The 15,696-nt window shown below is 38.9% G+C and overlaps 2 protein-coding genes and 1 long non-coding RNA gene across 3 annotated transcripts; 2 read left to right on the top strand and 1 right to left on the bottom strand.

Annotated features, from left to right (window-relative positions):
* The first annotated feature begins 642 nt into the window (after positions 1 to 642).
* Positions 643 to 3,580, top strand: LOC148719084 (uncharacterized). The gene has a single exon (XM_088740165.1). The coding sequence runs from the start codon at positions 643 to 645 to the stop codon at positions 1,870 to 1,872; it is 1,230 nt and encodes a 409-aa protein (XP_088596291.1). The 3' UTR covers positions 1,873 to 3,580.
* A 1,105-nt stretch (positions 3,581 to 4,685) lies between these two features.
* On the bottom strand, positions 4,686 to 7,066 carry LOC148719085 (uncharacterized). Its single transcript, XR_015993644.1, has 2 exons — positions 5,780 to 7,066; positions 4,686 to 4,932 (listed from the first exon to the last, which is right to left on the bottom strand). It is a non-coding gene; the product is annotated as an uncharacterized LOC148719085 (long non-coding RNA).
* A 559-nt stretch (positions 7,067 to 7,625) lies between these two features.
* LOC111328221 (uncharacterized) lies at positions 7,626 to 11,490 on the top strand. The gene has a single exon (XM_022932612.2). The coding sequence runs from the start codon at positions 8,327 to 8,329 to the stop codon at positions 9,554 to 9,556; it is 1,230 nt and encodes a 409-aa protein (XP_022788347.2). The 5' UTR covers positions 7,626 to 8,326; the 3' UTR covers positions 9,557 to 11,490.
* The last annotated feature ends 4,206 nt before the right edge of the window (positions 11,491 to 15,696 follow it).

The raw sequence follows: 15,696 nt of genomic DNA on the forward strand, positions 1-15,696 counted from the left end.
CGATGGGCTGCTTTTCGCCAAAGTATCCTGAATTGGATCAAACACTACTGGACTGGTTTTCAGAGCAGAGGAGTCAAGGTAAGTCTTTCGCTTCTTTAAAACAATGAAAAGCTTCGATCAACTGATATCTGTCAGATCGTGTTGCAATGTTTGCACAAACCGTGGGAATGACCGCTTCTGATTGGCCAGTTTTTCATGTTGTCAAAACAAGTCAAATTGATCTCTTTTATCTTTTAAAGGAATTGGTGTAAGCGGATTAATTCTACGGCTAAAAGCGAAGGAGTTGAGCAGTGATCCAGACTTCAAAGCCTCACTGGGCTGTACCAGAGATGGAAAAAGCGCCATTCCATCAGCCTTCGCACTAAGATCACTAATTTCGTGATCTCGGAAATTTGTGTTTGTTAATAATCGCTCGGCTAATAGTCGAATAAACATTGAATTTCGAAGCTTGTTAAGCACCCGTAAATATTTTTTGGCGAAAATACTCGGCTATAAGCCGAACCCCCTACCTTGGCGAGAATTTACCTGTTTTCAGTTTAATTTTTTGGAAAAATCGCTCGGCTTATAGGCGAATAAATACGGTAATCCGATAATCTTCCCGATAACGACGATCTCTGGGAGAATACCTTTGTCATTGCTTGGATGGATTCAGTTTGTCGTGAGAATGGTTGGACCGAAAACCTTGGGTCATGCCATGTCGTGGAAAACTTCTCTATCGAAACCGAAAGCGGACCTTTGAGCGCCAGTCTCCATGAGACAAGAACAAACCAAATCCTCAAAGTACTGCAGTATTTGGGTCTTGTTGAAGGAGGCAGATGGAGAAAATTTGGGCGGGTTTTCATTCTGGTGATTGTCGTTCTAACATGGATCCCACCAACTTTTCTGGCGATCTGCGTAAAGAGAGACCCAACTATGTCCTCACCAAGTGGCTTACCGACAATATTGTTACTCTCAGGCCTTGCTCTATCGCATCACTTTGGAGCTTTGTACGGATACAAGCATCGTATAAGACTCAAAGGGAATATACGTTTGGCTATCGAACGAGCGAATTTCTGCCGAACATGGCTGATCGTGATCATGACGTTTGCAATGTTGACTTTGTCTTATCTCATTCTTCTTGTCTATTTGTACGTTACACAATCCATTCGCCCTCTCCCGTGGCTTCACATTGGCTGTATCTATCTCCTCGGCTACATTTACTGTGGTTCAATAAGCGTAGCTATGAACCTGGTTTTTAGTGCGTCATGCGCGGCCATCAAAATCAGGATCATCGACTTTAAAGAAAAGTTCAAAAACTGGTCCAAGGGACTTCGTGAAGCTCTTATCGAGTATCAAGAACTCTGCGAATTCATGAACGAGGAAATCGAATCAATCAAATGGTGGCTATTGGCTAATATCGTCAGTTTTGTTATCAACTGGCTAGTTAATTTTCATTTGTGGCAAATCCTAGCAGGCGAAGGTCAAGGTAGTGTGGTGAGGTTAGTGTTTTACAACTGCTCGTGGAGCAAGCCTCTTCCAGCGCCGAAGTTGCTCTTAAATGACGGACTCATCACCAGCTGTGAGTTGCTTTTCTCCTCATTGGTCTTTTTCTTCTTTATGTCCCCACTCTATTGGGCTGCCATGGTAACTTTGCAGTGTAACAGGTTCCGTGAATCGGTCAACTGCACTATTGCACAAACAGATGAGAGACCTCTAGGGAATTTCGATGTGACATCGCTCGATTTTTTCATTAACCGGGTGCAGATGTCCAGTAACTTTGCTTTTAGACTATTCGGCATTAATGTTACCAAGGTGCTTTTATCAGTAACAGGTTTAATGACCACTGTGCAAGTCGTACTAAGTATCGTGACGAAAAAACTGCTTCCTTCTTAGCACTTGAGCCTGCAGTGCAACTTGAAGTGTCTCTACACTGTTATACAGCGCATAGTGAACTCATTGTTTCTTCGCCTTGGAATGCTAGTACTTTTAATTCCTTTCCTGCAATGATTGTCATTTCGCTGGGTTTTTATACCATTGTTTCGTTGGAATTAAGTCGCACTCTGTTAATAGGAGGAAAATTTGTGTTTTGGTTTCGGACGAGTTTTTAGTACTTTTTACGGTCGCGCAGTTCAAGTTTTGATTTTTCCTTGTATTTTTACTCATTCTTTGAGTAGACCGGCTGAGCTGTAAAAAATTATGAATGCATTGGTTCTATTCAAATTGTTATTATTATTATTGTTCAAGCGCCGAAATATTTATTGATGTCGTTTATTATAGAATATTATAGTTATTTTAACGGTTTTTCGTGGGTTTCGGGACATGTATTCTTTAAATTTTCATAAAAATAATTTCCGATGTATTCGAGTCTATCCAAACTCTTTGAATTCGTTCTAGTAACTAAAAAATATCGAAAACGCCATAGTACGTTTTTGAAATACTCAACAAATACACTTTGCTTTGATGCTTGTCTTCAATGTACACCTGCATTTCTGTGCTATTGTTGACCATTACTATTGAAATTATTTACTACCGCAGTTAAGACAGGTATTTTAACTTCAGACCTGTGAAAAACGTCCTGTTTTAAATGACCTAGAGTCTATTCTACCCGCTTTTTTATTTTCTTAATCCTTTCCGTTGCGGAAACAGATGGATCATTTTAAGCAGAAATGAATTTGTTAAGAAATTACTCCATAAACTTCGCGTTGAAAATTTACTATAATTTGTAAAGTATTACTGGTCAATGATTCTCTAGCCTTAAACCAATAGTGTAAATAGCATCAATTAAATAGTTTTAACAGAGTAAACAATATCCTATAACAATGTTTCATAAGTAATGTAACTAATCAATCTTTTGTTTTAGTAAGGAATTAAGTCAAGTAATTGTAAGTGAAGGAAAGAAAGAAAAAAATTATGGACCTAAGTACAATTAGTTTTTTTTTTTTTATGTATGTATCAAACAAATATCATGTAAGTAATGGAAATTTACTCATTGGCAGTGTAAGCGTAAATAACCATTCTTTTTGTAAATAGTGTATCTTAAGTGGGTTTCTATTTGTAGTATTTTTTGTAAGTAGTATCATTTGTAACTGATGTGTGTTGAATAAAGTTCATTTAAAAAGATATAAAGCAGTAATCGTTCAACCTCAAAGAGAAAGTTTCCGCTTCTTTTTTAATACTATTCAAATATTGTAAATTAGAGGAAAATATTAATAGGACCACGCCCTCGATAGTATTTGAGGAAGTACGCTGTAAAGCTTTTTTCGTTGCATTGTTGACTGAGTGCCGATTACACTTTTGACTACGCTACTGTTCATGTCGCTCACAAGCATCAACTAGTGAGTCTATCATACCATTTTCTCATTTTTTTAAAATCCTTTCCGTTGCGGAAACAGATGCAATATTTGAGCAGGAATCGCTCAACCTCAAAGAGACATTTTCCGCTTCTTTTTTTAATACTATTCAAATATTGTAAGTTAGAGGACAATAGGACCACACGCTCGATAGTATTTAAGGAAGTGCGTTGCACAGCTTTTTTGATTACACTGTTGACTGAGTGCCGATTACACTTTTGACAACGCCACTGTTCATGTCGCTCACAAGCATCAACGAGAATAAAGTTCCTGTTAAACCAAACGTTGTCTAATCCTTCGCCTTTAACCATAGAACTACATGGGTATTTGAATAAGGGGGTAACTTTCTAAAGAAACTGTGGTGCTGCGTCGGTGAGGGTAACAAGGTGATTTGGTAATTACAACTAAGTTGAAATTGGCCACCGTGAAGAGTTAAAAAGCTGACGTTTCGAGCGTTAAGAAACGTCAGCTTTTTAACTCTTTACGGTGGCCAATTTACAACTTCGACTTAGTTGATATTACCAAATTACATGGGTATTTGACAAGCTTAGATTGTTCCCATGGTAATTTAATAACAATGTTTGCTATCAAAAGATCTCGAGCGATAGAATTGCTTTATTTCAAACTTAAGATTTCAGATAAAGGCCTGTTTCTGCATACGAGACTGTTTCTAAAGGCTGCCATGATTTATCCGGGATTCTGTAGCATAACTAGAATAAAGTGACGAAGAGTCTAGCTATTCTTTTTGGCTCGCCGGGTGAAGCAGGTGCATAGCAGGTTATCATTCAGTATTATATCAGCTTTTCTGGAAAAATATATTTGAGGAAGTACCGCCCTCCGCAGCCTCTCAAAGAAAGATGGGAGTGAATCCCCCTGATACCAGAAACTGGAGTCTACAATATAGCGTTTGCACGATTACCCTTTCCATTGGCAGGGTTGAAGCGTAAGCGAAAGGAAAAGTTTGTTTAAAACACACTTCTACAGGGCATCCTCCTACTTTTGAAACTGTTCTAGCATAATAAGCGGCTATTTTGTGGGGTGAGTTATTGGAACGTGTAACTTCCAACCATAAAATCTTCCTGCTAAATCCATCTATCGCACCATGGATCGGCAAACCCCATGCCTTCAGCTTGTCGTGGCAATCAATGTGCCACGCATAGTTCGGTCCAGGATTTTGATACATTCTCCTTTTCAAGCAATGCTTTCTGCGTAGCTCAGTTCCTTCTGGGTCCATCTCTTTTAACAAATCTTGAACAATTACCCTGGGAACCCGGAGCCCTTCCAATTCAAGGATATGCCAAATAGAACGATACCCAAAGGAGCTGCAAGAGCCACTAATGAGTTCAGTCAAGCGCCTTTGTACTTTCAAAAATTTGTCATTAAAGGTTTCTTCATCCACCATACCTCGTCTCTTCAAACCATATTGTTTTAGCCTTCTTAACAGTGTATTATAACTCATTTGACACTGATGACGGTTGCAAAGAAAGAGAACCGAGTATTTCTTGGTAACTAAACCCGCGATGAAGGTAGTACTTTAGAATTTCCTCTTCGTCAAAGCTTCCTTCAAATTCATCAGGGTCACTGTCTGACCCATCTGAAGCATCTGAAAGTCATGATACACAATTCTAATAAAATAAACGTAAGAAAAATGAAATTCACAATTTACGTTTACTTTCTATATGTGAAATACGTATAGTCTAAAGATTGTCACAGGCATGAAAAATGATATGTTTAAAAAAGTAAAACAGTACAATAAAATATGTGTTAAATTATATAAGTTAAGTCACACAGAGACTACCTTGCCAGATATCTGCTTAACAGAGAGGTGCAGAAGCCTGGTTGGTACTCCCAAAAAAATTGAGTGGGGGTGTGCAAGGGTGTGTGTGCTTCCCACAACCCTTACCCTATTTGTGACCAAAATCTGCTATTTTCCCTATACCCTATTTATGACACGACAAAAATTTGATACCCTATTTCTGGTCGTTAGAGCTGACAAGTTGCTTGAATTAAATTAGGAAGGGCGTTTGTTGATGGTGTTATCGATATAAATGAAAAAGTAATTTCTTCTGAAAAACATACTTTATTCAAGACCAGAGTGAATGACTAAAACAACTGAAAACAAAAACATACTCTTTGCGGCCGCACACACCCATATAGCCCATATAATGGAGTACCCTCCCCCACCCCTCCGCGGGTGCAGAAGACACAAACGTACGACAGGAATGTATGAACAAGCTTTCCATTTACCTTGGGTTTGTGCCCTCTACGCCTGGGTTAATCTGTCAAAAGAAGTCCATCGAATTTTTACAAAACAATTGAAACGTTAGAATAAAACACTTGCCCTGTATCTCGCTATTCTTCTATAATCAGCTATATATAATTATCTGTGAAAGGTGAACTGATCAACACGACACGAACGTGGAACAACATAGGTGCAACATTTCTCTTACCTTTGCCACAGGTTCTGCAGAATTTGCAGTTTTCAACATCGCTGCCACAATTAGTACAATACATATTAGCTTGGATTCTGATCAATAGTGTCAAAGAACGATCGATCAAAACGGATCGTACAAAATGGCGATAAAGTGGAAGACCGAGTAAACATTGGGGATACCATTCATTGACTTAGCCGCTGACCAATTGATGTAACAATTTGTATTTGATGTGAGCGATTTGAATTTGATGTGAGCGATTTGAATTTGATGGGAGCGATTTTAATTTGATGTGAGCGATGTGTATTTGGTGTGAACGATTTGTATTTGGTGTGAGTGATTTCAATTTAATGTGAGTAATTTTAATTTGACGTGAGTGATCTTAGTTTGACGTGAGTGATTTTAATTTGATGTGAGTGATTTTAATTTGATGTGACAGTTGTGGGCCACCGTACTATGTAAACAAGTGGTACTTGTACTGACTGAGTGAACAGTTATGTTTGTGCTTGTCAGCGTGGATTCTAGGGACTAGGTTGTCAAACAAGAAGCAAAAGAAGACTGATTTGTTTATAATGGTGACCTTGACAGTATTCCTTCTGAAGTTTTTCTCATTACATCCATCCATTACTGCTGGTAACCTCACAATGCAGTGGATAAACAAGTGTTCAAATAAATAAACAAATTAATCACTCAATGGTAATATTAGAATTGTCATGCTTCACCAAATGTTTAGAAACACGATTTAACTTATAGTAAAATTAATTGAACCTTTGTTAAGATTTATTTCCTCTGATCTAAATTTTGGGGAACACATTAAAATACAAATTATTTGTAGAAGGCAGACCACCTGGCCAATCTGAGGTTAGAGAAGGGGGTGAACTACAGATTTGCAGCAGGCCATGCAACCACATAAACAATAGGACCACACTGCTTAATTACTTATTACTGTGAAACTAAGAAAGCCACAAACACTTTGATTTGATTCTCACAGGACAGTTGTGTATAGTTTAACACAAAATTCAGGAGTGAGCAAACTCCCTTGTACTGCTGTTCAGTTGTCTTGAATTGCAAGGACATTATATGAGCACATGTATTCCTGGAGTACACAGTTTCTGAGTGTCACAACATAGTTAGTAGAGGGGACCCCTCTACTAACTATGGTCACAGTAACAGTGTGGACAAAATACTTTTGTTCCTGAGAATAACGAAAAGTAGTCCTTTGTAAGGCTACATACATTTCAAAGCGCGTTTAACATTCACGCGAGTCGTGACCTGTTTGGAGCGCACGAGTGATTTACGTATTTACATCTGCTCTCTCATTATCATTTAGTGAAAAAAATCATTAGGGCATATAACGAACGGGCATATACGAATTCATTCTGTTGGCTTCAAAAAGACCTAAGTCCACACTTAGGCAGCCTCAGAGAGATTAAATTGATACAATCGTTTTCGCTTTGACGAAGGGCTAACGCTCGAAATATCAGCTTTAGAAAAATGTAATATCTGTAAGTCTATTAAAAGTCTATACAAATTAGAACGCATAAAAAATTATTTTGCGCAGCATTCCTAATATCGGTAGCACTATATTAGAAATTTACGCTCCTTTAAAAAAGTAAGGTATTTTTCCCAAAGTCTTTTGCCCTCGGTTTTCTCACTAACCATAAATTCCCAAGTTTGTTATTATTATTATTTAAAGTTTGTAGTTACTTTAGTTTGTGGGTCCACATCAGTTTTTTAGCTGCCTTTTATCGACCTATGTGACAAATAAAGTATGTCTGTATGTAAGGCTAATTTACTGTTCTGCCTTGTAAAATATTTATGAACTTCATAAAATTTACCAAAATACGATGAGAAATAGGCTGGAGCGGGGGAGTATAGGCGCCAGGATTACAGAATTTCTACAGAACAGTTAACAATGTCGGCTTTCAAGTAGTAAATAGTAAATACTCTCCCTTCACATAAAAAAAGATATTTCTTCAAAGTCTCCACGATGTACAGATCAAAACCTATTAAAAATCAATTACGTGCCGCCAGACACGCCATTACAAAATTATTTTTGTGAGGGTTATCATCTTTTATGGTGTCACGGCAAGGACTAAAAGTCATATCTTTGGACTTACTGGTCATAATTGTCTGATTCGAACGGTAAAATGCTCTCCCTTCGAAAGAAAATTTCTCTAAATTTACACGACGTGCCGATCACACCTTTCGAGATATTTCTGTAAGGAAATGCTTTCTATTTTCAAGCGCCATCCTGAAATTATTTTCAGATGTTTATTGTTTTATTTTTTACTCCGAAACAAAGAACAATTAAAAAGCATTAGGTAAAATTGGGTCGGGTCGGTATATTTTATTTTTACCCCCACTCGCTCTTAAAGAGCTCCGTCCTGTTCCTGCCAATTAGCCACTTAGAGGGAAACCATGACGTAAGCCAAATTTTTCTACTCCCACCTGCGTACTCAAAACATTCATAAACGTATCAAGCTGAGGAACGAAAACGAACATAATCCGATAGTCTTTCCGATAACGACGATCTCTGGGAGAATACCTTTGTCATTGCTTGTCATGGATTCTGTTTGTCGTGAAAATGGTTGGACCGAAAACCTTGGGTCATGCCATGTCGTGGAAAACTTCTCTATCGAAACCGAAAGCGGACCTTTGAGCGCCAGTCTCCATGAGACAAGAACGAACCAAATCCTCAAAGTCCTGCAGTATTTGGGTCTTGTTGAAGGAGGCAGATGGAGAAGATTCGGGCGGGTTTTCATTCTGGTGATTGTCGTTCTAACATGGATCCCACCAACTTTTCTGGCAATCTGCGTAAAGAAAGACCCAACTATGTCCTCACCAAGTGGCTTACCGACAATATTGTTACTCTCAGGCCTTGCTCTATCGCATCACTTCGGGGCTTTGTACGGATTCAAGCATCGTATAAGACTCAAAGGGAATATACGTTTGGCTATCGAACGAGCGAATTTCTGCCGAACATGGCTGATCGTGATCATGACGTTTGCAATGTTGACTTTGTCTTATCTCATTCTTCTTGTCTATTTGTACGTTACACAATCCATTCACCCTGTCCCGTGGCTTCAAATTGGCTGTATCTATCTCCTCGGCTACATTTACTGTGGTTCAATAAGCGTAGCTATGAACCTGGTTTTTAGTGCGTCATGCGCTGCCATCAAAATCAGGATCATCGACTTTAAAGAAAAGTTCAAAAATTGGTCCAAGGGACTTCGTGAAGCTCTTATCGAGTATCAAGAACTCTGCGAATTCATGAACGAGGAAATCGAATCAATCAAATGGTGGCTATTGGCTAATATCGTCAGTTTTGTTATCAACTGGCTAGTTAATTTTCATTTGTGGCAAATCCTAGCAGGCGAAGGTCAAGGTAGTGTGGTGAGGTTAGTGTTTTACAACTGCTCCTGGAGCCAGCCTCTTCCAGCGCCGAAGTTGCTCTTAAATGACGGACTCATCACCAGCTGTGAGTTGCTTTTCTCCTCTCTGGTCTTTTTCTTCTTTATGTCCCCACTCTATTGGGCTGCCATGGTAACTTTACAGTGTGACAGGTTCCGTGAATCAGTCAACTGCACTATTGCACAAACAGATGAGAGACCTCTAGGGAATTTCAATGTGACTTCGCTCGATTTCTTCATTAACCGAGTGCAGATGTCCAGTAACTTTTCTTTCAGTCTATTCGGCATTAATGTTACTAAGGTGCTTTTATCAGTAACAGGTTTAATGACCACTGTGCAAGTCGTACTAAGTATCGCGACGAAAAAACTGCTTTCTTCTTAGCACTTGAGCCTGCAGTGCAACTTGAAGTGTCTCTACACTGGTTATACAGCACATAATGAACTCATTGTTTCCTCGCCTTGGAAAGCTAGTACTTTTAATTCCTTTCCCGCAATGATTGTCATTTCGCTGGGCTTTTATATTATTGTTTCGTTGAAATTAAGTCGCACTCTGTTAACAGGGGGAAAATTTGTGTTTTGGTTTCGGACGAGTTTTTAGTACTTTTTACGGTCGCGCAGTTCAAGTTTTGATTTTTCCTTGTATTTTTACTCATTCTTTAAGTAGACCGGCTGAGCTGTAAAAAAATTATGATTGCATTGGTTCTATTCAAATTGTTATTATTATTGTTCAAGCACCGAAATATTGTAGTGATGTCGTTTATTGTAGAATCTTATGGTTATTTTAAAGGTTTTCCGTGGGTTTCGGGAAATGTATTCTTTAAATTTTCATAATAATAATTTTCGATGTATTCGAGTCTATCCAAGCTCTTTGAATTCGTTCAAGTAATTCAAAAATATCGAAAACACCAAAGTACGTTTTTGAAATACTCAACAAGTCCACTTTACTTTGATGCTTGTCTGCAATGTACACCTGCATTTCTGTGCTATTGTTAACCATTACTATTGAAATTATTTACTACCGCAATTAAGACAGGTATTTTAACTTCAGACCTGTGAAAAATTTCCTTTTTTAAATGGCCTAGAGTATCCTACCCGCTTTTTTATTTTCTTAATCCTTTCCGTTGCGGAAGGAGATGGATCACTTTAAGCAGAAATGAATTTGTTAAGAAATTACTCCTTAAACTTCGCGTTAAAACTTTACTATAATTTGTACAGATGACTAGTGAATGCTTATCTAGCCTTAAACCAGTAGTGTAAATCGCATCAATTAAATAGTTTTAACGAGTAAACAATATCCTATAATGTTTCATTAGTAATGTGTAACTAATCAATCTTTTGTTTTAGTAAGGAATTAAGTCAAGTATTTGTAAGTGAAGGAAAGAAAGAAAACAAACTTATGGACCTAAGAACAATTAGTTTTTTTTATGCATGTATGTATCAAGCAAATATCATGTTAGTAATGGAAATTCACCCATTGGTAGTGTAAGTGTAAGTAACCATTCTTTTGTAAATATTGTATCTTAAGTGCGTTTCTATTTGTAGTATTTTTTGTGAGTAGTATCATTTGCAACTGATGCGTGTTGAATGAAGTTCATTTAAAAAGATATAAAGCAGGAATCGTTCAACGTCAAAGAGACAGTTTCCGCTTCTTTTTTTAATAGTATTTAAATACTGTAAATTATAATAATTAGAGGACAATAGGACCACGCCCTCGATAGTATTTAAGGAAGTACGTTGTAAAACTATTTTCGTTGCATTGTCGACTGAGTGCCGATTACACTTTTGACTACGCTACTGTTCATGTCGCTCACAAGCATCAACTAGGGAGTCTGTCAGACCCGTTTTCTCATTTTTTAAAAATCCTTTTCGTTGCGGAAACAGATACAATATTTAAGCAGGAATCGCTCAACCTCGAAGAGACATTTTCCGCTTCTTTTTTTAATACTATTCAAATATTGTAAACTAGAGGACAATAGAACCACACCCTCGATAGCATTTAAGGAAGTACATTGAAAAGCTTTTTTCGTTGCATTGTTGACTGTGTCCCGATTACTCTTTTGACTACGCTACTGTTCATGTCGTTCACAAGCATCAACTAGAATAAAGTTCCTGTTAAACCAAACGCTGTCTAATCCTTCCTCTTTAACCATAAAACTACCTGGGTATTTGAATAAAGGGGGTAACTTTCTAAAAAAAACTGTGGTGCTGCGTCGGTGGGGGTAAGAAGATAATTTGGTAATTACAACTAAGTTGAAATTGTAAATTGGCCGCCGTGAAGAGTTAAAAAGCTGACGTTTCGAGCGTTAAGAAACGTCAGCTTTTTAATTCTTTACGGTGGCCAATTTACAACTTCAACTTAGTTGATATTACCAAATTACATGGGTATTTGACAAGCTTAGATTGTTCCCATGGTAATTTAATAACAATGTTTGCTACCAAGAGATCTCGAGCGATACAATTGCTTCATTTCAAACTTAAGATTTCAGATAAAGGCCTGTTTCTGCATACGAGACTGTTTCTAAAGACTGCCATGATTTATCTGGGATTCTGTAGCATAACTAGAATAAAGTGACGAAGCTATTCTTTTTGGCTGGCCGGGTGAAGCAGGTGCATAGCAGGTTATCATTCAGTATTATATCAGCTTTTCTGGAAATATATATTTGAGGAAGTACCGCCCTCCGCGGCCTCTCAATGAAAGATGGGAATGAATCCCCCAGGCGCAAGAAATTGGAGTCTACAATATAGCGTTTGCCCGATTACCCTCTCCATTGGCAGTGTTGGAGCGTAAGGGAAAGAGCAAGTGCGTTTAAAATACACTTAAAGTCAACACACTGTAACCATTAAAGCTAGTTGAAAGTAAGTACAGGAATGAAAAGATAAGTAAGTAAATTAGCAATAAGTACACTGAGCAACAATAAAGTAAGAACTTCTCTCGTTGCCCCTAAAGTTACGTCCAAGAAGAACTGTCATGGCGGTGGCTGTTGCGGAGGATTTGTCCTACACTGTACTATCTGCATTACGCTCTTCCTTCTTACATGGCGGTGGCTGTTGCGGAGGATTTGTCCTACACTGTACTATCTGCATTACGCTCTTCCTTCTTACATGGCGGTGGCTGTTGCGGAGGATTTGTCCTACACTGTACTATCTGCATTACGCTCTTCCTTCTTACATGGCGGTGGTGGTTGCGGAGGATTTGTCCTACACTGTACTATCTGCATTACGCTCTTCCTTCTTACATGGCGGTGGTGGTTGCGGAGGATTTGTCCTACACTGTACTATCTGCATTACGCTCTTCCTTCTTACATGGCGGTGGTGGTTGCGGAGGATTTGTCCTACACTGTACTATCTGCATTACGCTCTTCCTTCTTACATTTGACTCTGTAAATTGATTTTACGAGGGCCACAACGAGAAAGACAAACACTGCGTTATTAGCCCAATTTGTCTTTCGCAAGTTATTTACCTGACAAAGTTTGGTGTCAAATTGAAGAGGTTGAAACCTCGACATGTTATCTGAACCACTCGATCCAGCATAAGAAACTCTCATCGACCCGGAAAGAACAAATACTATCCAAGGTAATAGGATCGACCCGGACAGAACTGATACTATCCAACGTAATGGGGTCGAAATAGTTCGTTTCTTGGCTCCACTTGAAGAGATGCTCAAATTTCTTGTTGTTCGTAATATCTTCCCACGTCGAAGACTGAGCGAAATACGAATAGTAATTTTAAGCATTATTTGTAATTCAAAATGAGTTTTCCGACCTCAAAAGGCGGGTTCAAGATAATCGACACCGAGTTCATCGCCATATTCGTTGAATTGAATACTTATCAGGATGCCTTGCTCTTGACAGATATTCAACTTAAGTAAATAAGTTCAATGGAGAGCTTTAAAATAATGTTGCATTTTTAGAAATATCAACTTGAACTTAGCTAACACACGGGGAATGGCGACTGCAGAGTAAAAGAAAGAAAGATTCATGTGACGTGAACCGCCTCCCGGTTAGCTCAATGGATAGAGCGCTGGACTGTTGTGCGGGAGGTCGAGGGTTCGAGACCCGGCCGGACCAACACTCAGGGTCTTAAAATAATTGAGAAGAATTTGCTGCCTTTCTATAACATCAAGAAATGGTTAGATATTCTAGTCTTCTCGGATAGGAACGAATAAATGGAGGTCCAGTCTCCTGTTGGGTTGGGGTAGGAGACGTTAATTTCCCACACACGAGATTACTGTATGATGGATGTCCTCCCCTGGGGTTGGATGGGTGGGAAGATGAGATCGATGGACTGAGGTGGCTGCCAGAGGCGCCTGATATGCTGACGTCTTTTCTCAACTTTAAAATGCACCCGTAATTCAGCCATAGGCTGCGAGCGGTCAGAAATACTAGATTATGATTATTTTGAGTTTCGTCCCAAAATCCATCGTCTAGCGTCCATCACCTATTGTTCATCGTCTATCGTCCATCGTTTATTGTCTATCGTCTATCGTCCATCGTCTATTGTCTACCGTCTACCGTCTATCGTCTGCCGTCTATCGTCCATCGTCTATTGTCTATCTTCCATCGTTCATCGTCTATTGTCTATCTTCCATCGTTCATCGTCTTTTGTCTATCTTCTATCTTCCATCGTCTATCTTTAATCGTCTACCGACTATCATGTGGGTTTAGTATCTGCCCATCACTGTGAGCTGACCATGATAACAGGTCTGAAGGGGACCAGTTGCCTAAAATGTCAACTACAATGTTAGCCACTTACATAAGGTTGCAAAAATTTCAGAGCGCTTGCGCTTTGCAGCTGTGTTTGGCTGTGCTACTAACGTTTCTTTTCTTGTTGAGTTCAATGTATTATGCGGACCTTGCATACCTGAAACAGTTTGAAAATATGGATACTGCTTCAGCTCTTGGACACTAGGCAGCCAGCTAGAAATCAGGACATGAGGCCTTTGTACTAGTTCTTGATTAGAAATTTGCTTTTTGGTACTCTTTCACGCTCTCCTACAGTCACTGAGTTAACAAATTGCTTCCAGAAGAGTGAAAAACTTCCATCTCGACGCCTTCATCTACACCCTCTTCTTTTTTTTGTTTCTCTAGATTAATCGTTCTTGCTTTGACGTAGAGCTAACACTCAAAACGTCAGCTTAAGAACAATCTAATATATATCAAGTAACCAATAAAAGTCTCTACAAACTGGTTTGCGCATCGACAGAATGTCTGTACGTCTCCGGCATTATTAATATCGGTAGGCGCCTTATCAAAGCTTTACGCTCCATTAAAAAAATAAAGTATTTTTCCAAAGTTTTTTGCTCTCGGTAAGGCTAATCTACTGTTCTGCCTTGTAAAATATTTATGAATTTCAGAAAATCTACCAAAATACCGTGAGAAATAGGCTGGAGCTGGGGAGTATAGGCGCCAGGATCGATTACAGAATTTCTACAAAACAGTTAACAATGTCAGCTTTCAACGAACCCATGACATTTGTTTTCCGGAGAGAAAAAAAGTTTGAAACCTTTCCCCATATCAAACTAACAAATACTTTGACAAAACGAAAGCCACTGGATTTGCTTTTAAATTAACTTTGAGAAATATTGTGATAATTCTCACTTCCACAATACGTACTGCGGTTTTTGATTGTTAAATTCCAGATTTGCTCGAATCGCAGTTTAGCGGCTCTTTAGCATTAGCACTGACTGAAATAGTAAATGCTCTCCCTTCCCTCAAAATAATATTTCTTCAGATACTTCGGCAAATCAATTACGTGCTGCCGGACACACCACTGTGAAATTATTTTGAGACGTTTATTATCTTTTAGAGTGTCACAGCAAGGACTGAAAAGATCATATCTTTGGATCTGCTGATCATAATTCGCTGATTCAAAGGGTAAAATGCTCTCCCTTCGAAAAAAGATTTCTCTAAATTTACATGCTGCGTCGATCACTCCTTTCGAGATATTTCTGCAAGGAAATGCTTTATTTTTTATACGCCATCCTGAAATTTTTTTGAGATGTTTGTTTTTTGTCGTACTCCGAAACAAAGAATAAGTGGCACCGAGAAACATCGGGTAAAATTGGATCAGGGTCTCCCACCGCCTCCCAGTAAGCTCAATGGATAGAGCGCTGGACTGTTTGTGCGGGAGGTCTAGGGTTCGAGCCCCGGCCGGACTAGCACTCAAGGTCTTAAAACAAGTGACAAGAATATGCTACCTTTCTATATCAAGAAATGGTTAGATACTCTAGTCTTCTCGGATGGGACGAATAAATGGAGGTCCCGTCTCCTGTAGGGTTAGGGGTAGGAGCCAGGAGAGGTTAATTTCCCATGCACGAGGTTACTGTGTGAAGGATGTCCTCCCTTGGGGTGGTTGCTGGGTGGAAATTGGCCCTGAAAATCCCCCCATGGGGAGTGGTCAATTAACATATGTATGTTTGTATGTATATATGTATTCTATGTTTAACTCCCCCCCCCCCCATTTACTCATTAGATAGATAGCCAGATAGATAGATAGATCACTTTATTTATACACGGTAAATT

The sequence above is a fragment of the Stylophora pistillata genome, chromosome 12, assembly GCF_964205215.1.
Source record: "Stylophora pistillata chromosome 12, jaStyPist1.2, whole genome shotgun sequence".
Taxonomy (NCBI): Eukaryota; Metazoa; Cnidaria; class Anthozoa; order Scleractinia; family Pocilloporidae; genus Stylophora; species Stylophora pistillata.